The sequence below is a fragment of the Staurois parvus genome, unplaced genomic scaffold (assembly GCF_062004578.1).
Source record: "Staurois parvus isolate SC_StPar_1 unplaced genomic scaffold, SC_StPar_1.0 ptg000104l, whole genome shotgun sequence".
NCBI lineage: Eukaryota > Metazoa > Chordata > Amphibia > Anura > Ranidae > Staurois > Staurois parvus.
Window position 1 is genome coordinate 9,294,280 of NW_028317900.1, and position 23,751 is coordinate 9,318,030.

The 23,751-nt window shown below is 44.7% G+C and overlaps 1 protein-coding gene across 8 annotated transcripts in view; it reads left to right on the plus strand.

Moving 5' to 3' along the window:
* The window catches only part of RYR3 (ryanodine receptor 3), a 954,561-nt gene that overhangs the window by 255,542 nt on the left and 675,268 nt on the right, over positions 1-23,751 (plus strand). For 7 of the 8 annotated variants that reach the window (XM_089671311.1, XM_089671312.1, XM_089671314.1 and 4 more), the window contains one exon: positions 22,227-22,301. In XM_089671311.1, coding sequence (XP_089527437.1) covers positions 22,227-22,301 — 75 coding nt within the window. Of the gene's footprint in view, positions 1-21,607; positions 21,623-22,226; positions 22,302-23,751 lie in introns of all 8 variants that reach the window. The other variant, XM_089671313.1, reaches the window with a different exon arrangement.

Below are 23,751 nucleotides of genomic sequence, written 5' to 3' on the forward strand. Positions count from 1 at the left end.
TAATAGGGAAACAACCATAAGAGGGGGAAGGAAAGGGTAGGGAGGGATAAGGAGGGGCACTAGGGAAGTAAGGGGTGTGGACGGGGTGGGGGGTTAGAAGGGGAGGGAATGAGAAGGTGAGAAGAAGTAAGTTGGGAGGGAGAAGAGAAAGGGCAAGTCAATCATAAACCAATTTACTGTATGTCACATCAAAAAGTGATGTACATTATAATAAGAAACATCAGGCCACGAAAGATAAACAGCACCCCTTGTAGACATCTGTCAGGGATCCCCTCGATCCCCGCCGCGTTGGTCCCGGCGCAGGCGCAGTATGCCGCCCGGCGCAGGGACTCGAGCACTGGTTCCGGGCAGGCCGCGGCGTTCGAGTTCGCGCATGCGCAGTAGAAGCCGCGACCGCCCGCTGGGCACCAATGGCAGCGCAGGGCGGGATATTTAAACGACCCTGAGCTGTCATTCAGTGCCTTCTGGTCTTTCCTGCATCCTGAATCCTGTGAACCTGTACCCTGTAAGTTATTGACCCGGATTGTACCTGACCTTGCTGTTTCTCCTATTCTGACCCTTGCTTTGCCTGACCTCTCTCCTGAATGCCCCCTATTGGATTTGACCTGCTGTTGCTGACCTGGCGTGTGACCCGACCATTCTATGCCCGCTGCCTTGTACCTTGCCGCCCTCTTTGTTACCGACCCGGCCGTCTGACCTTGCTCATCCATCCATCCATCCCGTGCAGCGGGGTCTTCTGATCTCCTCACATCAGACTCTTCCCCGTGGGAGCCCCTTGCGCATACTACTACCACTGACGGGCGCACCCAGTAGCCACGACCTGGTCTCAGGAAGCTCCAAGTCCATCCCCACCATCAGGGGCTCTGGTGAACAAGCACCCTGGGACTTAGACTCCGTGCGCTGGGGACGCCTATTCAGTGGAGTGCTAGTAGTACCGCCGGGCGGTCCCTTACAGTACCAGAAGGCCATGACTGAGTCTAGAGGAGGTCCATCTCCGCTGGAGGAGATCTGCAGGCACCTGTCCAATTTGACACAGACCGTATCGGCCCTGCAGGATAGATGTCAGCGGATTGAAACTCAATTCCAGGCCTGCACTATATCCGCTCCCGCCCCACAGGCCGCGGTCACCACATCTCCAGCTGTAGCAGCCCCTGTGCTGGTGTCTGGGGCATCCGCACCACTCCCGGCGGCCGACCCCCGAGTACCCTTACCGGAACGTTTTCACGGGGACCGCACACGTTTTAGATCATTCCGCGAGTCCTGCCTCCTCTATTTTGAGCTACAACCCCGAACCTTCGTGACTGAATCCGTGAAGGTGGGGTTCGTCATCTCCCTCCTGCAGGGTGAACCCCAAGACTGGGCCCATCGATTACGGGGAAAAAACGACCCTCACCTCAGTTCGGTTGACAGTTTTTTTGATGCTATGGCCATCCTGTATGATGACCCACAGCGGGCAGCTTCTGCTGAAGCTACTCTGTACACGCTCCGGCAAGGCCGCCGAGCGGCGGAGGAGTACGCAGCTGATTTTAGGCGATGGATGGGGGATACTCGCTGGAACGAGTTCGCACTCCTGCATCAGTTCCGTATTGGCCTATCAGATGGCCTGAAAGACGAGCTCGCCCGGGTGGAGGTACCTGAGACTTTAGAGGACTTAATAGCACTGACCATCAAAATTGACCGTAGACTGCGGGAACGCAGGTTTGAGAGGTCCGGCCAGGGTCATGGAAATCCCTGGGGATCATTTCAGGGTCCCAGTCAAACACCTAGGCCAGTCGTCCAAAACCGGCCACCTGGAGACAACCCCGAACCCATGCAGCTCGGCCTGGCACGGCCTAAACTATCCCCAGAGGAACATCTGCGCAGACGATCCCAGAACCTGTGCCTCTATTGTGGCGAAGCTGGTCATATGGCGCGTTCCTGCCCGCAGAAACTGAGTAAGTGCACCTCTTCTTCCTTATCCATTGGCAATGTTGGTCCATCCCAATACTTAGTGGTACCCCTTTCCTTTCAGCTTCCAGAAAGGACCGTGGAAGTATCGGCCATAATTGACTCTGGGGCATGCAGCTGCTTCGTGGATATTAATTTTGCTCACCAGCAGGGTATTCCCCTTCAATTGAAACAGAAGGGGTTCAATATTTATTTGGCCGACGGTTCCCGAATAAAATCGGGAGTAGTGAACCAGGAAACCCCCTCCATCACCACTGTCATTGCCGGCCAGCACCAGGAATTCCTCCGCCTGGATGCTATAGCTTCACCCCTCTTCCCAGTCATTCTGGGGCTCCCATGGTTACGGGCCCATAACCCCCAGATTGACTGGGCGACCGGAGTAATCACGTTCCCTTCCCCATACTGTCGGATATACTGCCGCACTTCGGGCCCGGGGGCCCCCCAAATCCTCCTGTGCTCTGAGGGGGAAGCGGAACTAAAACAAGTAATCCCTGCGGTCTACCATGGGTTTTTAGACGTGTTCAGCAAACGGGGAGCTGATACTCTACCCCCCCACCGCCCTTATGACTGCCCCATTGACCTGTTACCCGGCTCAGAAATTCCTTTTGGGCGAATCTTCCCCCTTTCAGAGCCCGAATTGGGGGCCCTAAAGGAATATATCGAGGACAGCCTCCAGAAGGGGTTCATCCGTCACTCCACCTCACCGGCGGGGGCGGGAATCTTCTTTGTTGAAAAGAAGGACAAAACCTTAAGGCCATGTATCGATTACAGGGAATTGAACAGGGTCACGATAAAAAACCGTTACCCACTACCATTAGTACCTGAGCTGTTCCAAAGCTTAAAGTCAGCAGTGGTTTTTACCAAGCTGGATCTGAGGGGGGCGTACAACTTGATTCGCATAAGGGAGGGGGACGAGTGGAAGACGGCCTTCCGCACCCGCTTCGGTCATTTTGAATATCTGGTCATGCCGTTCGGGTTGTGCAATGCTCCGGCCACTTTTCAACACTTTGTAAACGATATTTTTAGGGACTTTCTGGACGTCTTCGTGATCGTTTATTTAGACGACATTCTGATTTTCTCCCCGTCTTTGGGGGAACACAGAATACATGTAGCAAAAGTATTGGGGCGGTTGCGGCAGCATGGGTTGTACGCCAAGGCAGAAAAATGTTGTTTTGAACAATCCAGCATTGCCTTCTTGGGCCTGATTATCTCCACCGCGGGGGTCGCGATGGATCCCCAGAAGGTCGCTGCAATACTGGATTGGCCTGAACCCACAGATAGGAAAGGCGTCCAACGATTCATCGGCTTTGCAAATTTTTACCGGAAGTTCATCAAGAACTTCTCGGGTCTGGTCTCCCCCATTACTCAGCTAACCAAGCTGGGAACCCGATTCAGATGGACACCAGAAGCGCAGGGAGCTTTCGAAGTCTTAAAGAAGCTGTTCACTTCGGCACCCATTTTGGGTCACCCAGACGCCGCTCTGCCCTATATTGTGGAGGTAGATGCATCGGAGAATGCGGTAGGCTCCATCCTCTCCCAACGAAAAGGCACCAAGGAACTGCTCCACCCTGTAGCGTTCTTCTCACGGAAGCTGACCCCAGCGGAGAAGAACTATGATATCGGTGATCGAGAGCTACTAGCGATCAAAACGGCGTTAGAGGAATGGAGGTACCTGCTGGAAGGTGCGGTGCACCCCATCTTAATATTTACTGACCACAAGAACCTAGAGTATCTGAGAACCGCCAAGCGTCTACGCCCGCGACAGGCGAGATGGGCACTATTCTTTTCGAGATTCAACTTCCATATTACGTACCGGCCGGGATCAAAGAACACTAAGCCGGATGCGTTATCACGGATGTACGAAGACGCCAAGGAGACCCCAGTACCTGACACCATCCTGTCCTCGGGTAACTTCTTGGTCCTTCAGTCGGATCTTCGTTCCAGGCTAATGGAGGCATCCACAAACTTCTCTACCCCAGGCGGAGGGCCGCTCCGGAACAAGGGGGGACTCCTATGGAGGGATGACCGAATTGTGGTGCCGGAAGAAACCCGAACCCTGGTCTTGGGGCATTGCCACGACCACCCAATGGCGGGGCACTTTGGCCCAGAAAAGACCCTGGAACTTCTCCGACGCTCATTCTGGTGGCCAGACATGGCTAAGGATTGTAAAGGCTATGTCAGGTCCTGTGTCACCTGCCAGAAGAACAAGCCAGCAAGAAACAAGGTTTGGGGTCTGCTGCGACCCTTACCTATTCCTGAACGGCCTTGGCAAAAGATCTCACTAGACTTTATAGTCGAGCTTCCGCCATCCCGAGACCACACGGCAATCCTGGTAGTCGTGGACCGCTTGTCCAAGATGGCCCACTTCATCCCGTTGAAGAAAACCCCCTCGGCGGCCGAGACCGCGCAAGTCTTCATTCGTGAGGTAGTCAGGTTGCATGGGGTCCCTGAAGACATTGTCTCGGACCGAGGGGTCCAGTTCACGTCCAGATTCTGGAGGGCACTGTGCAAAGCCCTGGACATCAAATTATCTCTCTCCTCTGCGTTCCACCCTCAAACTAACGGTCAAACCGAAAGGACCAATCAGACCTTGGAGCAATACTTAAGATGCTATACCTCGTTTACTCAAGATGACTGGCTGCCACTTCTTCCTTTAGCGGAATTTGCGTATAACAACGCCCGCCACTCAGCAACAGGGCAGTCCCCGTTCTTTGCCAACTATGGCTTTCACCCAGTCTTCCTCCCGGATTTGGTGTCGGAATGCCCAGTACCAGCAACACAAGATGTGGTAACGTTCTTCGCTGCGAACAATAAGAAGCTTCAAGTGGCCATCAGTCGGGCCCAGGAAGACTACAGGAAAGCATTCAACAGGAAACGGAGAGGAGATCTGGTATTGCGGCCTGGGGAGAAGGTTTAAAGATGCTTTGCCCGTCAAAGAAATTGGGACCCAAATTTATAGGCCCCTTCTGCATTAAACGGATGGTTAACGAAGTAGCCTACGAACTCGCCCTCCCTGACACGCTCAGGATCCACCCGGTCTTTCATGTGTCCCTTCTGAAGCCTGTGGTCCCAGATGCCTTCCCTGACCGGGAATCTAGACCCCCGGAAGCGGTAACGGTCGAAGGAGAAGAAGAGTTCGAGGTTGAAACAATCCTGAAGTGTCGAAGGAGGGGAGGCCAGACCCAATTCCTTATCAAATGGAAGGGCTATGGTCCTGAGGACAATTCTTGGGAACCAGCCCATAATGTCCATGCACCCAGACTTGTCCGGAGGTTCTTTCGCGATCACCCGTGGTGGAGAGATCGGGTGGGCATCTGGAGGTTGCCCGTAGGGGGGGGGCAATGTCAGGGATCCCCTCGATCCCCGCCGCGTTGGTCCCGGCGCAGGCGCAGTATGCCGCCCGGCGCAGGGACTCGAGCACTGGTTCCGAGCCGGCCGCGGCGTTCGAGTTCGCGCATGCGCAGTAGAAGCCGCGACCGCCCGCTGGGCACCAATGGCAGCGCAGGGCGGGATATTTAAACGACCCTGAGCTGTCATTCAGTGCCTTCTGGTCTTTCCTGCATCCTGAATCCTGTGAACCTGTACCCTGTAAGTTATTGACCCGGATTGTACCTGACCTTGCTGTTTCTCCTATTCTGACCCTTGCTTTGCCTGACCTCTCTCCTGAATGCCCCCTATTGGATTTGACCTGCTGTTGTTGACCTGGCGTGTGACCCGACCATTCTATGCCCGCTGCCTTGTACCTTGCCGCCCTCTTTGTTACCGACCCGGCCCGTCTGACCTTGCTCATCCATCCATCCATCCCGTGCAGCGGGGTCTTCTGACCTCCTCACATCAGACTCTTCCCCGTGGGAGCCCCTTGCGCATACTACTACCACTGACGGGCGCACCCAGTAGCCACGACCTGGTCTCAGGAAGCTCCAAGTCCATCCCCACCATCAGGGGCTCTGGTGAACAAGCACCCTGGGACTTAGACTCCGTGCGCTGGGGACGCCTATTCAGTGGAGTGCTAGTAGTACCGCCGGGCGGTCCCTTACAACATCACTGCCATCATTCCTGCTGGTACGGGAAAGGATATATTTTAATAACATGGTTCAAATAATAGTCACTGTGGCATAGCTTATGTAAAAGGAGGGTGTACCCTGTCTCCTGCCAGGCCCCTTAACGAAGGGTAGAGATATCCCCTCCATACTGTTAGTACTCTGTAAGGAGACATGTGTTCAGGCTCCTGCTCGGATTGAACAGTGTTCATCTAGGATGGTTGGAGGCCCCCGAATCGGGTCCAACAATAAGGAGGGGCTGGAAGGGCTGTTGGTGCCACAGAAATTATAGTAACCATTGGAAACTATAGAGGAGAGCCAGAGTAGTGGTCTCAGATGAACTATGATGAAAGGCCATGTGAGAGACTACATCTTGCATGCATGATGCATTTTGTTGAGAGTTCCGTTGCCGTCCTCTATGGGAACGGCAGTCGGATCTTTCCCTTTGGGGTTGTCTCCTCAGAACTCTTGGTGGAGGATCTGGCGAGACAGCAACTGTCAGTCACTTTGGCACATGGATCGGGTCCATTTCTGCAAAAGTGAAAATATCAGGAAGCTCAGAAGGTTGATGGAGGGAGAATATACGAATCCCCCTCCTCATGATCACATGGAATGGGTGCCCCATTTGTAGGTTAGATCCAATTCACCAAGCCATTGAAGTAGAGGTTTGAGCGTCTTGCATATTAACAGAGTTTGCCTCGAAACATCTGGCAGGAGATGGATGGCTGCATTGTCAAATTCTAAGACACCTACATGCTCGCTGTAATATTTCCTGCTTGAGGGTATAAGAATGTAAGCAGCACAACACATCTCGTAGCCTATCCGGTAGAGGGGGCTGAGGTCCAAGGGTCCTGTGGACTCTGTCGATAATAATCTCCGTATCCTGTGGACGGTCTAGGTATCTGTTGAAAATGGCCATTACTGTAGATCAGAGCTGTCCCTGAGGTGTTGACTCAGGGACCCCTCGGAGCCGGATAGTTTGTTGTTCGCTGCAATTCTCCAGGTTATCAAGTAAATAGTTAGAGGTGAACAATTTGCTCTGAAAAGGTTCATCTGTGAGGATTGCAGGGTCAGGGTGTAGACGTAGTGTTATGTTCTTGTTCTATCACCAACAACCGAGAGTCAAGAGCAGATACCTCCTGTTTAAGTCCCTGTACCTCACCCCTCAGTGCAGTCTCCACCCTGCTTGCAAGTGTCTTAAAGTGAGCCCTAGTGGGCAACTGCTGAAGGAGAAACCACAATGTCTGCTCTGTGGGTGAAGCTGTCATAGTCTCCATGTCAAATATAGGGGGCATTAAGGTATTCACAGTGCCCTGAGGAGATAGCCTGGATCTACTTGGGAAGATGTCGAGGCCTGGCTGAGGCTGTAATCCCGCTGGAGAAGCAGGGCCCGCTGCAGAGTCATGTTAGGCCAGGCTGTGTGTGCACAGATCCCTTTTAGGTGTCAGGGAGAGCAAGCCAGGGGGACAGATCGCTCGGCGGTGTGAAAGGAGGCATTAGATGTGTGTCCTCCTGCTGTGTAGCCCGCTCTGCCAGGATCAAGGCCGCAGCCGCCGCTGGTGTCACAGGGCGGGTAGGCGTCATATTGGCTGGGTCCAGAGTGGAGACCGCTGGTTTACGTGCTCTTAAATAGCGCTGCATGCCAATGGATTCGTCCCTGGGACACTAGCTTGCTTTCTGGGAGCTAGAGAAGGCTCAAAATATGGGGTGTCTGCTGCTGGTAAGCTATGGAGAAGCTGCCGGCTGGGAGCTCTGGTAAAGCACGTCTTCACGCAGCCATGCCAAGACCACACCCCCATTTTACTTTATTATTAAATTGAGTCTGTTGATAAGTGAAGCTGGGGTATGCACCAGCTATAAGATATTTTCCCATTTTTGTCTTGGAGGCTGTTGCCCTCATACGTCATATCAACATTTACTTCTTGACTTTCTCCTCTTGAAATAGGTGCCAGGTCACATGTTTCACTATGTGATTTTTGCTGTTTTCTTTTTTAACAGCAATTGTATATAAGGATTTATACAATATATTTTATACTTGCTGATTCTCTCCTCGAGAGTCTCTCACAATAAAGATTGATTTTGAAAAAAAAATACCATGTGTTGTGTTCCTGGAAAATGGTCAGATGCAATTTCCTGTTTGCAGGGGTGTGTTGGCTGCCCATTCAGAATGAACAGGCTGCTTTAATGTATTGCATGTTAACATGTTGTGTGAACCTGGTCTTAAGCAAACTTTTACGTTTTTTCAGACTAGATAAAGTAATAGGCACACTGCAGAGCAGTCACCACAAGAGTGTTTGTTCTGATCATTTTGCAGCCATGGGAAAACCTAGCACTCGACAACCTGACACTGTTTGGGGCAGAAATGAGTATGTTTATCCCTGTGCATGTGTGTACAGTTGAATATTTAAAAAATGTAGTTGAAATATAGCTACAGCTTTCTCCAAATTCTTGACACAGGAGATAACAGTTGGTTTCTTTCATTTTTATCCTACTGTGTTACTTTATGTATTATCATCATTTGTAGTATGTGCATTAAGAAATGCTGTACTCAATTATTTGCATATGAAAAGGACATGTTCACATAGGCACAACATTATTGTGGAAATACTTATCAAAATGTGATGTAAATACATTCTATATAGCACCCAGCATTTGTTCAGACTAACACTTTTATTAACCATCTGCCATATTCATATTTATTATCCACATGCCAATTTCTGGGATCAAATTTAAAGATATCTATACAGCAATACAAAGAGTTCCTATTTCAGATATTGTACCTACAAATGACACCTATTTGGTTTGATATGCCAAAGGCAAATAGGCTGTTCATTTGACAAGGGAATTTAAAATTTAGTAAAATGAGGTGAAGCTCTGCTGGTGACCATCATCCATTCATGTGCAAACATTTTTTTTTTCCTTGCACGTAGTTGGGTATTCTTTGCAAAGTACATTTTCCACGCATTTACTAAGCTCATGGAAAATTATCTTGCAAAATGAACAGCCTATTTTACCTTTAATAAATTAACCCTTGAAAGACACACTGTCAGATGTATCTATACAAACATGGCTACAAACATTTTGCCATGGATACTATAATACCTATAAATCTACTAAAGTACACTGAGTTAATGAGATGTGTAACGCCTCTATAGAAAGTATAGTTGATTATCCTATCACAAAATTAATCTGTGGCCAGGCAGTTCTACATATCATCATATTCTTAGCAAGCCATAAACCAGCTTCAAAACAAGCTATTATGGTGCCCTCTTGAGCAGAATCTAAAGTAGGTCTTCCTTAGAGTACCTGATGATGGAAAAGGACTCGCAACTTTAATGGACCTTGGAACTCTTCACTGCAGATGGCTTCAGTTTAGTGCTTCTGAAATTGCCCCACCAGAAGTTAGCAGGGACAAGAGACTAGAGCACAGTAAGGATCAGTAAGGGGTCATAGCAGTGATGAGAAGAGCATTATTGGACAGTCTGGGTCAGCAATGAGTAGGCAATAAACTAGGCTGGAGATGAGAGAGTAGTTATGTTCAGACTGGGGTCTTGGCAGGCAGCAAGTAGAGGGTTGTCAGGCTGGCTAGGTTAGCAATGAAAAAGGCAGAAGAAACAGCAAGTTGAGGGATGTGTCAAGCAATTATAGTTCTTTCTCATGGGTAGCTGGTTTGATGACGTAGCAAAGGCTAGTGTTTAAATACCCTCTAGTCCACTTTCAGCATCATTACTGTGTGCTGAAGCACATTGGAAAGCCAGAACTGAACTTTAGGAAAAGTCGCAAGGATATCTTGGGCTGTGGCAATGAAGAGATAGAAAAACAATAACTGCTTGTATCACCTAAATAACCAGTTATATCAAATGTGCAAACTTGTGCACAACAAATATAAACACCATATCAGTTAGTGATATGCAATATAAACAAATATGGTAATTAGTCCCACATATCATAAATCATAAAGTCCCAATAAAGTGCCAAAAAGTGCTTGTGCTTCAGGAAATACAAGTGCTGTCCACTTGATCATATTCTTGTGCCCCACATGGACTTACACTCACCCTTATTCATGACCACCTATCTCTAGTATGGTCATATGTACTTATGGGGTGACCCCTTTTGATGGTGTGGGCGTTCTTCTCTTTCGGGGAGCTTGCAATCCTATGCTGTATTAGCTGGCAGGTTCACTCAGATTCATTATTTGTTGTGCACAAAATAGTACATTTGATATAATTGGTTATTCAGGTGATACATGCAGTTATTGTTTTTCCATATAAGATTTGTGGAACAGTAGCACATTTTTTAAATTGCAGCAATCACTTATACATACAGTTGTGTTCAAAATAATAGCAGTCAGTCAGACATCACTAACCTGATCAATCACTGTTTTTGGTAGAAATGATATTTCTACGTGGCAAATAATTTACTAGCAGGTGTAGTAGAGTAATAGAAATCCAACAGACCCAACAGTCATGACATGCATGCTGCTGATTCTGTGTAATTGAATCACTAATTGAAAGGGGCATGTTCAAAATAATAGCAGTGTGGAGTTCTATTAGTGAGGTCATTCATTCTTTGAAGGTGGCAATTACTGCCCTTATTTAAGGAAGGAAAGCAGAAAATGTTGTACATGCTGGTTACAGTGCATTTCTCTCTGAAATTCTGAGGAAAATGGGTCGTTCCAGACATTGTTCAGAAGAACAGCGAACCTTGATTAAAAAGTTGATTGGAGAGGGGAAAACATATAAAGAAGTGCAGAAAATGATAGGCTGCTCAGATAAAATGATCGCAAATGCTTTAAAATGGCAACCAAAACCTGAAAGACGTGGAAGAAAGCGAAAAACTACCATTTGAATGAATAGAAGAATAGCCAAAATGTCAAGGACTCGGCCAACAATCAGCTCCAGGAAGATCAAAGAAGGTCTAAAGTTACCTGTGAGTACTGTTACAATTAGAAGACGCCTATGTGAAGCCAAGCTATCTGCAAGAAGCCCCCGCAAAGTCCCACTGTTGAAAAAAAGACATGTGCTGAAGAGGCTACAATTTGCCAAAGAGCACAATGACTGGCCTAAAGAGAAATGGCGCAACATTTTGTGGACTGATGAAAGTAAGATTGTTCTTTTTGGGTCTAGTGGCCGGAGACAGTTTGTCAGACGACCCCCAAACACTGAATTCAAGCCACAGTACACTGTGAAGACAGTGAAGCATGGTTGCGCAAGCATCATGATATGGGGATGTTTCTTATACTACGGTGTTGGGCCTATTTATCGCATACCAGGAATCATGGATCAGTTTGAATACATCAGAATACTTGAAGAGGTCATGCTGCCTTATGCTGAAGAGGAAATGCCTTGAAATGGGTGTTCCAACAAGACAACAACCCCAAACACACCAGTAAACGTGCAACATCTTGGTTCCAGACCAACAAGATTGACGTTATGGAGTGGCCAGCCCAATCCCCGGATCTTAATCCAATAGAAAACTTGTGGGGTGACATCAAAAATGCATTTTCTGAGGCAAATCCAAGAAATAGAGAAGAACTGTGGAATGTAGTCCAATCATCCTGGGCTGAAATACCTGTTCACAGGTGCCAGAAGTTGGTTGACTCCATGCAACACAGATTTACAGCAGTTCTCAGAAACAGTGCTTATACAACTAAATATTCATTAAGTGATTCAAAGGAAAGCAAAATCTTCAAACATTTTTCAGTTTATATAGTGAATGTTTGAGTTTGTAAAGAATACAGACACTGCTATTTTTTTGAACAGTCTAATATTCACTTTTCTTCAAATTTTTTAGAGGAACAACACAAATTTGATATAGTTTTCTTCATGTTTTGATTTGGAATAGAATGTGTAGTGTTCCCAATGCATTTGTGTGTATGGAAATAAAAGCTATTAGAAGGATTTTGAGCTTTATTCACTTTTTTTCAACACACTGCTATTATTTTGAACACAACTGTATATATATATACATACATATACAATAAGGTATTTGGGGGAGACACATCTGAAGTGCAGAGATTTTTTATAATAATGCAGAGATAGAGCTGGAACAAGACTGGAAATGAACAATGTCTGGAGAGAGGTGACAAGCACAAGGCTGGAAAAAAGCAATGCCTGAACAAACCTGGGCAGAGCTGTAACAAGCAAGTGGAACAAGACTGGAAGTGTGCAAAGCCTAAACAGAGCTTTAACACAAGCCCTTACTGATCTCAATTAATACAGTCATTTTCAAGCAATTCATCATCAAAGGACAAAAGAGGAGCACTAGAGTTGTCCATTTTGTGTCTGTTTTCACTCTGTGCCCTCTGTGTTTGCTTTAAAGTGGTTGTAAACCTCAGATATGAAATATGAGCAAAGCATATCCCTCTATAGTGTGTGCTTTCCTCAATCCAGAGCACTAAGTGTTATTTATGTCTGCTGCCTTGTTCCTCTGCTATCTGTATTAGTCACTTCTAACACGTTTTTCTGATACCAAGAGAAAAAAAGGTGACGGAGAGGGAGCTGCAGCACACACCCTCTGTTCTGTTCCTGTATGCTGTGTGAAGGGGGTGTGTCACATCCCTCCAATCAGTTTTGAGCTTCTCTCACTGAGGTCTGCAGAGTGTAAATTCAGCCCCCCGCCCCATACTTTCTGGAAGCTCAGAAAAGCTGTAAAAATTCTGGATCTTAAATGGCTGTAGAGAAGAGAAGACTGCAGATAAACAGGAACAACTTGTGTAGGAGGATTTGTTTAATCTCTGTGTATCACCTGAGGCTGGTCACTTCACTGGGTATATATAAGGGTTATAAGGGCTACAGCTCTGTACACTGTACAGTGCCTGAATTTACTAGAAAGTGGAGTTACAATTTAACCACCTCCTGCTCGCCATATAGTCCAATGACGGGCGCAAGGTGGTTCTCTCGTTCTGAGAGGACGTCATATGACGTCCTCCCATTTTCACCGCGCTTGCGCAGCTCAGGGAGCGCGCAGCTCGGCGATCGGCGGTGCGTTGTGTCCCTCAGACACAGCGGATCACAGATCATGGAAAGAGCCGAAGATGTTGGCTCAGTCATGTGATCAGCTGTGTTCAATCACAGCTGATCACATGTAAACACGGAAATGCCGGTTATCGGCACTTCTCTCTTTTCGAGCTGTCACGCTGACAGCTCGAGAGGAGAGAAGAGTCGGTAATCGGCTTTCCGCGGAGGGGACATGTACACTGATCATCAGGGCACTGATGATCAGTGTAGCCCCAGCAGTGCCACCTGTCAGTGTCCATCAGTGCCTTGTGTCAGTGCTCATCAGTGCCTCGTGCCAGTGCCCATCAGTGCCACATCAATGCCACATATCAGTGCCCATCTGAGCTGCCTTTCAGTGTCATCCATCAGTGCCAGTCAGTGCCACCTTCATTGCTGCCAATCAGTGCCAGTCAGTGCCGCCTATCTGTGTGCATCAGTGCCACCTACCAGTGCCAGTCAGTGCCGCCTAATAGTGTCAGTCAGTGCCGCCTAACAGTGCCATATATCAGTGCCATGTATCAGTGCTGCCTTTCAGTGCCCATCAGTGATGCCTGCCAATGCCCATCAGTGCCACCTACCAGTGCCTCCTCATCAGTGCCCATCAGTGCCACCTATCAGTGTCCATCAGTGCAGCCTATCAGTGCCCATCACTGCAGCCTCATTAGCGCACATCAGTGAAGGAGAAAAATCACTTATTTACAAAATCTCATAACAAAAATTAAGAAAAAATGTTTTTTTTTCAAAATTTTCAGTGGTTTTTGGTTTGTTTAAGAAAAAATTAAAAACCCAGAGGTGATTAAATACCACCAAAAGAAAGCTCTATCTGTCACAAAAAAATGATAAAAATGTCATATGGGCAGGAAGGGGGTATAAGTGCCCTGTAGGCTAGTGGTTAAAGTTCTGCAGCTCAACTCTAGTCTGGTAAAGGAATCTGCAAAATAACACAGCACTTTTTTCCATATTGGAAACTGTTTACTTGAAATAATATTTTTTTCATAAACTGTCTTTTGTGACATTTGTGAAGATTTGTTTAGGTGAACCATGGTCAAGCATACTAACAAGCATTTTTTTTTCTATGCTCCAAAACTTCACCTCTTTGGATGTGCTACGTACAGTACATCCAGATAGTGAAGAGTTTAAAAGAAGGCCTTGGTTCGTGGTGGAGCCAGTGACCACATCTAACAGTGTCAGGACGGTGAGTGGGGAGAGACTAAGAAACATCCGTTCCTCTATCTGCCCTGAAGTAAAGGAAGCCAGAAACACTCAGCTCTGAGTGTTTCCACTTTTAGAACTGTCATTCCCTGGCTGTTGCCTGGAAGTAGCAAATCAAGCATGCTGCTGTGAACTGCTGGGGAGATATTGGGGTCTAATAGATCCCCAATGTCTTCATAAGGAGGACCTGTCACTTGCCCAATGCTATCACATGGGGGGGGGGGCTTCTTAGCTACTTGTGGTAGCAATAAACTTAAATGAAGAAAAAAAAACATAACCCTGTCACCCTGCGCACATCCCCCAAATGCGCACACAGACCGTGCTTGTGTATGTAGACTAGGAATACAACACATATGCGAGGTACCATGTGAACGTCGGAGTGAGCACAATAATTCTAGTGCCATAATTCACAGTTAACTACAGACTGAGAAGTGTTGCCTATGGAGAATTTTAGATACCATAGTTTTTCGTGATATCAGGGGCGCACAAAATTTTAAGACTTGACATGTTGGTATCTTTTTACTTTACATACCCATTTCTTTTATACACTGCTCCAAAAAATTAAAGGAAAACTTTTCAATCATGGTATAGCATTAAGTCAATTAAACTCCTCAGTTAAGTAGCATAATGGGTTGTTAAGCAGAGTCAGCTGCTTTGGTGATAATTAAATTAACTACATGTGGGCAACAATGAGACGAGCCCGAAACAGGAATGGTTTTACAGGTGGAGGCCACTGAATTTTTTTTCCCTACTCCTCTTTTCTGACTGTTTTTCACTAGTTTTGCATGCCACTGGTGTGAATGTTTCTGACCAAACAATCAGAAACAGACTTCATGAGGGTGGCTTGAGAGCCCGGCATCCTCTAGTGGGCCCTGTGCTCACTGCACCATAGAGCTTGATTGGTATTTCCCATTGAACACCAGAATTGTCAGGTCCACCACTGGCGTCCTGTGCTTTTCACAGATGAGAGCAGGTTCACCCTGAGCACATGTGACAGACATGAAAGGGTCTGGAGAAGCCATGGAGAACGTTATGCTGCCTGTAACTTCATTCAGCATGACTGTTTTGGTGGTCAGTCAGTGATGGTTCGGGGAGGCATATCCATGGAGGGACGCATAGACCTCTACAGGCTATACAATGGCACCCTGACTGCCATTATGTATTGGGATGAAATCCTTGGACCCATTGTCAGAACCTACGCTGGTGCAGGGGGTCCTGGGTTCCTCCTGGTGCGCGACAATGCCCGGCCTCATGTGGCGAGAGTATGCAGGCAGTTTCTGGAGGATGAAGGAATTGATACCATTGAATGGCCCCCACGCTCGCCTGACCTAAATCCAATAGAACACCTCTGGGATATCATGTTTCAGTCGATCTGACGCCGCCAGGTTGCACCTCAGACTGTTCAGAAGCTCAGTGATGCCCTGGTCCAGATCTGGGAGGAAATACCCCAGGACACCATCCGTCGTCTCATTAGGAGCATTCCCCGACATTGTCAGGCATACATACCAGTACGTGGGGGCCATACAAACTACTGAGTACCATTTTGAGTTGCTGCAATGAAATTTCAGAAAAATGGACTAGCCTGCTGCATCATTTTTTCACTTTGTTTTTCAGGGTGTCTTTGAATTCAGTCCTCTGTAGGTTGATCATTTCAAACGATGGGGCATTCTTATGTTCCTAACACATTACCCAGTCCATATTAGTATAGATATAGATATCCAGCATGATATTTTTCCTCATTGAGATCTGATGTGTTTTCAAACTGTTCCTTTAATTTTTTTGAGTAGTGTATTTTACTAAAGCATTGGGTATATATTGTGTTTGTTTGCTCTAAAATTGTTTCAGTGTATTTTTTACGGAAAACTTTTTCATTATATCGTACGATATAAAAAACTTGCAACTACAATTTTTTTTATTCTACAGGACAGAATAGACAAAAATGCAGATTTTAACATGTATGCAAAAAAAAGTTTTTAAAAATGTGCAGGAAAAATGGTTAAAGCGGTATTAAGCCCAAAAGCAAACATTTATTATATTGCAGCTTACTAATTCTTAGATGTGATGGCTGCATTATTTTTTTTTTAGGCTTTCTTTTAATTTATTTTCACCTGGTGGTCCTGCCAGTAAATCTGTTGTTTTTCAACAGAATAAACTATCCTTGTAGCAGTTAAATGGTTGAGATAAACCATTTAACACTGTAAAATATGCTTACAATGATCATCCTTTATTTATTTATTTATTTATTTATTTATGTAAAACCTGTGTCCCAAATGGAAAAAAAAAACTGTTTCTGTAACTGTTTATAAGGTGTTAGCTGGAGTTTGAATTAAATTTGTTAGTCGAGTCCATCTAAATCTGCTAGTCTAACACTTCCCTCCCCCCATACTGACACTGCTGCCATCCAAAAGTGTCTATGTTGCGCCTTCATCTGCAGTTTAGGCAGAATAAATCAAGAGTTTTGTCACTGGACAGAAAACAAGGGAAAAAAAAGCCTAAAAAAAGAAAACTTACGAAACCACCACATCTAATGATTGGTAAGCTGCAATATATTGCATTTTTTGTTTTGGGTTTAATACCTCTTTTAGTTAAAAAACAATGCCAATAACTGATTTTGCTGTAATGCAGTTTTTTCATACTTGTGTATATATAATAGGTACATACTTTGTACCTATTATAGTGTATAGTGTAGTGTATCTCAAAAGAAAAATGTAGAACCAGGGAGGACATTTGTTTTTTATATTAATTATAATGGTGAGGTATAGTATGAATAAAATAAGTGTGATCCATATATTATTTGCCTCAAAACAAGCCATGGTGTGTTCAAGGAGAAAACAATTTGTAGCTTTCACAAAAAGTAATTTACTTATGAACTAAAGAAAATCACCTAGCAAGTTGTTCCACAATCTGTAAATTTGAATTTTATGGGTATAATCTCTTGGCAACATAAGAAAAGTGACAAGCTTTACTACTGCAAATTATATATATTGCTCTGAAAAACACTTGAATTATTCAGATCATCAAACAAATTTGAATATTATACAATGACAACTCAAGTAAATACAAAATGCAGTTTTTAAAAGGGAAAAAGACTGTCCAAACCTACCTGGCCCTATGTGAAATAGCAATTGTCACCCCCCATTGCTAAATCATGAATGAACTGTGATTAACCATATAAAGCTGAGTTAAATTTTACTTGCTACACCAGGTCTGATTACTGCCAGACCTGTTGAATCAAGAAATCACTTAAATAGAAATTGTCTGACAAAGTGAAACACACTAAAAGATCTCAAAAGCAACACATTATGCAGCAATCTAAAGAAATGCAAGAACAGATGAGAAACAAAGAAATTGACGTATCAGTCTGGAAAGGGTAACAAAGCCATTTATAAGGCTTTGGGACTCCAGTTAACCATGGTGAGAGCCATTATCCACAAATGGAGAAAACTTGGAACAGTAGTGAACCTTCCCAGGAATGGCAAGTTTACCAAAATCACTCCAAGAGCTAAATGAGGACTCATCCAGAAGGTCATAAAAGAACCCAGAACAACATCTAAAGAACCGCAGGTCTCCCCTGCTTCAGTTAAGGTCAGTGTTCATGATTTAACAATAAGAAAGAGACTGGGCAAAAATGGCATGCATGTAAGAGTTCCAAGGCAAAAGTCCTGAAGGAAAATGTCCGCCCATCAGTTCGTGACCTCAGTCTTAAGTGCACTTGGGTTATGCAGCAAGACAATGATCTGGAACACACCAGAAAGTTCCCCTCTGAATAGCTAGAAAAAAATTAAATTAAGGTTTTGGAGTGGTCTAGCCAAAGTTCGGACTTAAATCCGGTTGACATGCTGTGGCATGACCTTAAATAGGCCGTTCATGTTCGAAAACCCTCCAATGTGGCTGAATTAAAACAATTCTGCAAAGAAGAGTGGGCCAAAATTCCTCCATAGCGAGGTGAAAGACTCATTTTCTTTTATTGCAGTTGATGCCAAGGGTGGAACAACCAGTTATTAGGTTTAGGCGGCAATTACTTTTTCACATAGGGCCTGGTGGACTTGGACAGCATTTGTCCCTTAAAAGATGAAGTCATAATTTAAATTGCATTTTTATATTTATGTATGTGACAAATATGTTTAAAAATAAGAATAGGGGCAAATACTTTTTCACAGTACTGTATATATACTATTTTTCTGTACACTTACATATGTTTGCTTTTTTCTCTTAAAAGTTGTAATAAAAACTATTAAAATGGAAAAAATGTGCTCTATTTGTGTTCAGGCACTTGTACCCAATAATGTACTGTGACCTGAGACACAGTATGATAACTGAATATCTACCACATCAGACATACAGTTGCTTACAGCATTATCCTGATTTTAAAAGCTCTGTTTGAGCTCCTGAGCCTTTTCTTTTACTCATCACTTGCGTTTGTTTGGAACAAGCAGTGCATGTTAGTTGCGGTCATTTGCACTGCTCTATGCACACCAAAAAATCCCATAGTCCCCAGTCCATCTAGAGAGCAAGCAAGAGAGGGAGGCTATTGCAGACCATATACGGGTCGAAAACGGCTGTTTTTTAAAAAAAAACAAAAAACGAAAAATCGTTTAAAAACGATTAAACGGTAAAAAAAAAATCAGCCGATTTTCATTTCGTCTACGGCTGGCATTTTTACTTCTGTCCCTTGCAGAGAGCTCCGCTATTATATTTTACATGAAAAAGTCTTGCGGTTGCAACAATATTTCCATTTCGGATACAGATGGTTTTATTCGGATACACATAGATACATTGTTGCAACCGCAAGACTTTTCATATAAAATATAATAGCGGACTGGAATTCTTCTTCTTCTTCTTGCAGGTCATGGCTCATGTGCAGATTTTTTATCGGTAAAACGATCGGCCGATTTGCCCATCATTGCCGGGAAAATCGGCCGATCGTCAAAATCGGCCGCACATTTTCCAACTTTACTGATAAAAAAAATGTGCCAAAACCCCGAAAAACAAATGACCAATTAACCCACTAGCGATGCAAAAATCGGCTGATTTTTTTTTCCGGCCGAAGAATCGGACGATTTTCGACCCGTCTATGGCCTGCATATGTTTCTACATACAGTGGGACCAGGGCCGGTGCTACATTATTTTGCACCCAAGGTAAAACCAGCTACTTGCAACCCCCCCCCCCAAAAAAAAAAAAAACTTTTTTTGAAAACAATAGAAACTATTAAATAAATAAACCATAAAACTGCTAAATTTCTTTTAATTTGCAAAAATAAGTGCCATAAGATGACACCAGCACCAATATTAAAGACACAATCAGTGTCACGAACAGGCTGTATCTGTGGCTGGCCGTTGCAGGGTGACAGTTGCAGTGAGTGGAGGATGACGGCTCCACATTCTGACAGATCCCAGGTTGGAATTCCCCAGGCAATGGGGGAAGATAAAACACTGTGACAGCAGGCAGCCCAGCCCACACAGAGAACACCTGAACTAAGCAATCCCATGCAGTGACAAATCTGACACAACACACTTCCACCAACACTAACATAGATCAGCAGGGCCAGCAGGCACTAGAAGAGCAGACTGTGGGATCATGATGGTGCCATCACTCACTGATACATTGCACATGTGATGGATGGCCAGCTTTCCAGGTCACACTCACACAAACACGAGACATCAGAGTCAGATATTACACAGGCGCAGCTCTGCCTCCACTGATGAATGGTAAGAGAAGGGCTGGAACTCCACAGTGAGCAGCAGCGGTCAACCGGCTTGCAGTAAGGGACTGAGTTTGAGAGGAACACTAGAAGGAGCTACAGTTAAGATGCTACACTGGCCCCAGACACCCGGTATCTTCCTCTGTCCTTTTTCCTCATCTCTGCCACACCTCTCCTCAGCTGGAGGATCATTCATGACATGGCGGCATCCCACACAGAGTGATTGCTGGCCTTTGCTGTGCCCAGGTGCCCCTAGGTGGCAGTGCGCCCTAGGCGGCTGGCTGTCTAGTTTGCCTAGTGAAAGCACTGGCCCTGAGTAGGACCATGGAGAAGGAACATAGATACCCCCTAACAGGAAGACAGGACATTGCACCAAAAAAAAAAAGTTTAGAGATTTAAAGGAGGCTGAGAGCTATGAAAGGAACTTTTTGAGTTAGAATACATATTTGAATATCTTTTTTAAAAACAGAGTTTAGTGTCACATTCATTGTTTTTGCCAACATAATTATTATAGTCTGTTTACAGTTGAGGCTTTTTTCGAGTAGGCCCTTTGTCATGCTGGCCATAATGCAACTTCCCTCTGAAGAATATAGTTGGCCAGTGTTAAAGAGGAGTTCTCCCCCCCCCCCCCCAAAAAAAAAAAATAAAAGTCAGTAGCTACAGTATACAAATACTGTAGGTATTTACTTTTAATATTAGGGCGCTTACCTGTCCAGGGATTCAGTGGTGCCCTTGCCACGAGTCGATTCTTCAGTCGGCTGTTGGGTGCTGGTGCCACTATCTTGACTAAGAGAAACTGGCAGTGAAGCCTTGCAGCTTCACAGCCAGTTTCCTACTGTGCATGTGCGCATTTTGCTGCGCTTTGTGAATGGGTCGTGGTCCTCTGGCACCTGAAAATGTCCCACAGCGCTGTGGGGGGAAACGTCCAGCTCAGCTCGCCGTGGAGAACTGATCCGGAAGTGGGAGCTAGTACCTATCAAAACCAGGTATCTGCTCTGTGGCAGCAGGGGGCGGAGGCAGGTTAGTGGGTGGAACTCCACTTTAATTATTTCAAATTATTTCATGACACTTGTTCACTTTTGTGGACATAGATGATCACAACAGAGAGCAACAAGACTCCAAATGTGGCACTTTCTTCTATTGGAGCAATGGTAAAGTTTCCTAAAAGTGTCAGAGGAGATAACATTTTCAGGCATATTCTAATGGCCAAAGGGTCTGTCTTGAGATCTAACCGTACACATGCAAGTTTACACTGCCTAAGCATAGCTGTGGAAGAGGGTTGTGGAGAGCAGGAAAGTCAGGTATTCACACAAGATCACTCTGGCTGTTTGTATTGGGGAGTTTTTCTGATAACCACAGATTTGAGTCTTGTAGTCTGATCTGGCCAAAATCGCTCAATGCAAGAGTATTCTAAACAGATAAATGGCTCCTTTCTCTTTGTATTAGTAATGATAACCATGGTTCATTATTCACTATCCTGTATACCCTATGTACACAGATGCTTTAACATCAAAGCCTGCTATGCTGTATGAAAACAAGTACACCTCTTAATCTGTATGCTACATGAGCAAATTGGCCAACTTTGTGTTAATGCCCCTACAGAAAAAAAGGAACCTGATAGATCTCATGAAGGCTAGAATTCTGTAATGCACTAATAGATAGCCTTTATAGCTTCTTCAATTATATTTATCTTTTTTATGCTTTCAAGAAGTTTACCAGGAAGGTAAGGATCTTTTTTGTCGTGAAAAAAGACAACCTCTTAATAAGAATGTTGAGAATTCTGAGTACATTCTGTAATAAGAAGACAAGGCCATGATGGCATGCTCATTTAAAAAGACACCTTATCGCATGTAATTCATACGAGGCAAATATCCCCAAAGCACTCCCCTCATTATCATGAAATTGATTTTTTTTCGCTGTCCTTTGTATTGTTTTTGTCTTTTTATATTTTGGTTAATGTGCTTGGTATGTAGTCTAACTGTCCTTGGTTTGCTGCATGTTTTTTTCAGGTCTGAGCATTGTGTATAGCATATGCAGTTTGCAGCAAAGAATGGTATTATACTTTTTTAGAATTTCCTTCTGGGACATTGGATTTGTCCCTGCATATTATTCACAATGTAATAAAAGTTGTATGTATAATTATTATTTCAAGACATCCCTACCCAAATCATGTATAAAATGTCCAAATTTAATATCTACAAAATGCATCTACTGTATCTACCTTTCAAAGACAGAAGTTACAGGTCAAGCTCCTAGATATAGTACTATAAGTTCCTAATTTCTACATTTTTACAGGATGATGTTAATGAAATGTTGTTATTCCACAGGCATCACAAGGAGGAGGACACAGGACTTTACTCTACGGCCATGCCATCTTACTTAGACATTCATTTAGTGGAATGGTACGTAGCCTTTTTTTATTACTGAATTAGCAGAACTTTACTTGTTTTAATTTCATTACTGTATGTCTATTGTACAGTATCATTTAGGTATGTACATACTGTATGTTCATTCAGTCTCATGGTGCTTTTTAATGCACAAACAAAATGCAAATACATCTTTCTTATGTAAACTACTAATCCCAGGAAACACTATGTCAGGGGTCTCCAGATTTTATAAACAAAGGGCCAATTTATGGTCCTGCAGACTTTAGGGGGACCAGACTGTGGCCATTGTGAGTAATAAAGGTCCTTACATCAGTGGGGAAAAATGCCCCATCTTTGGTGTCAGTGGGAGGAATATTACCTCTTCATTGGTGTCAATGGGAGGAATTGTGCCCCATAGTTGCTATCAATGGATGAAATAGTGCTCCAAGGGCCAGATGAAAGCAAACAAAGGGCTGCATCTGGTCCCTGGGCTGCAGTTTGGGGACCACTGCACTGTAATGATGATGAGCAAAGGCAGACATATTAGTAGTCTAGCATGTGTGGCAACCATGAATGCAGTGCAGTATCTATGAAGAAAGCCATGGTTGCCACATAGGCTGGACTTCTAATATCATGCTAGCCACCCAGGGACAAGAAGTGTGTTATTTAAGGAGAAAAAGTCTAAAGACAGAAAACTAATGCAGCCACCAAAAGGACAGGTAAAGTTGCAATATATTACATTTGTTTTTGGGTTTGAATATGCTTTAACCTCTTGCCGTCCGCCTGCTGTTTATAAACGGCAGGGCGGTGGCAGTCCAGGGTCGGGTTGTCGTTCATAAACGGCACCCGCCTTTTCTAGCTGTGCGCGCTCCCTGGGAGCGCGCACCACCGCGATCCGGTGCCCGCTGTGTCCTCCGGACACAGTGAAACACCGATCGTCGGACGGGACCTCTGTACGAGGTCCCGATCATGTGATCACTGATTGGCGAATCAGTGATCACATGCAAAGTAGTAAGCAAGATGTCACTTGTGACATCATTGCTTACTATGTGTGAAATCTGTGAATGATCACAGAGGTCACATGGTACAAGGCTATTCACAACAGCCTTGTACCATGTGACAAGCTGTGACCACTCACAGCTCACTCAGTAATTCTCAATGACTGCAAGAATGCAGACAGAGAGAAAGAGAAATGATTGCTTTTACATCCTATATGGGTGTAAAAGCAATCAGTGTAAAAAAAAAAAAAATCTTCATCACCCTCCACAAGTAGTACAGTGTCACCATGGTGAGTGTACTGCTAGGGTGACAGTATGTAAAAATAAAAATAAAAAATAATAATATAAAAAAATAAAATAAAATGTAAAAAAAAATGTTTAAAAATTATAATTTTTGGTTATAAACTAATTTGGATTTTTTTTTTTACTAAAAAAATAACGGAATAAATTTTGGCTAAGATTTATGATGAAATATTATTTATTTGCAA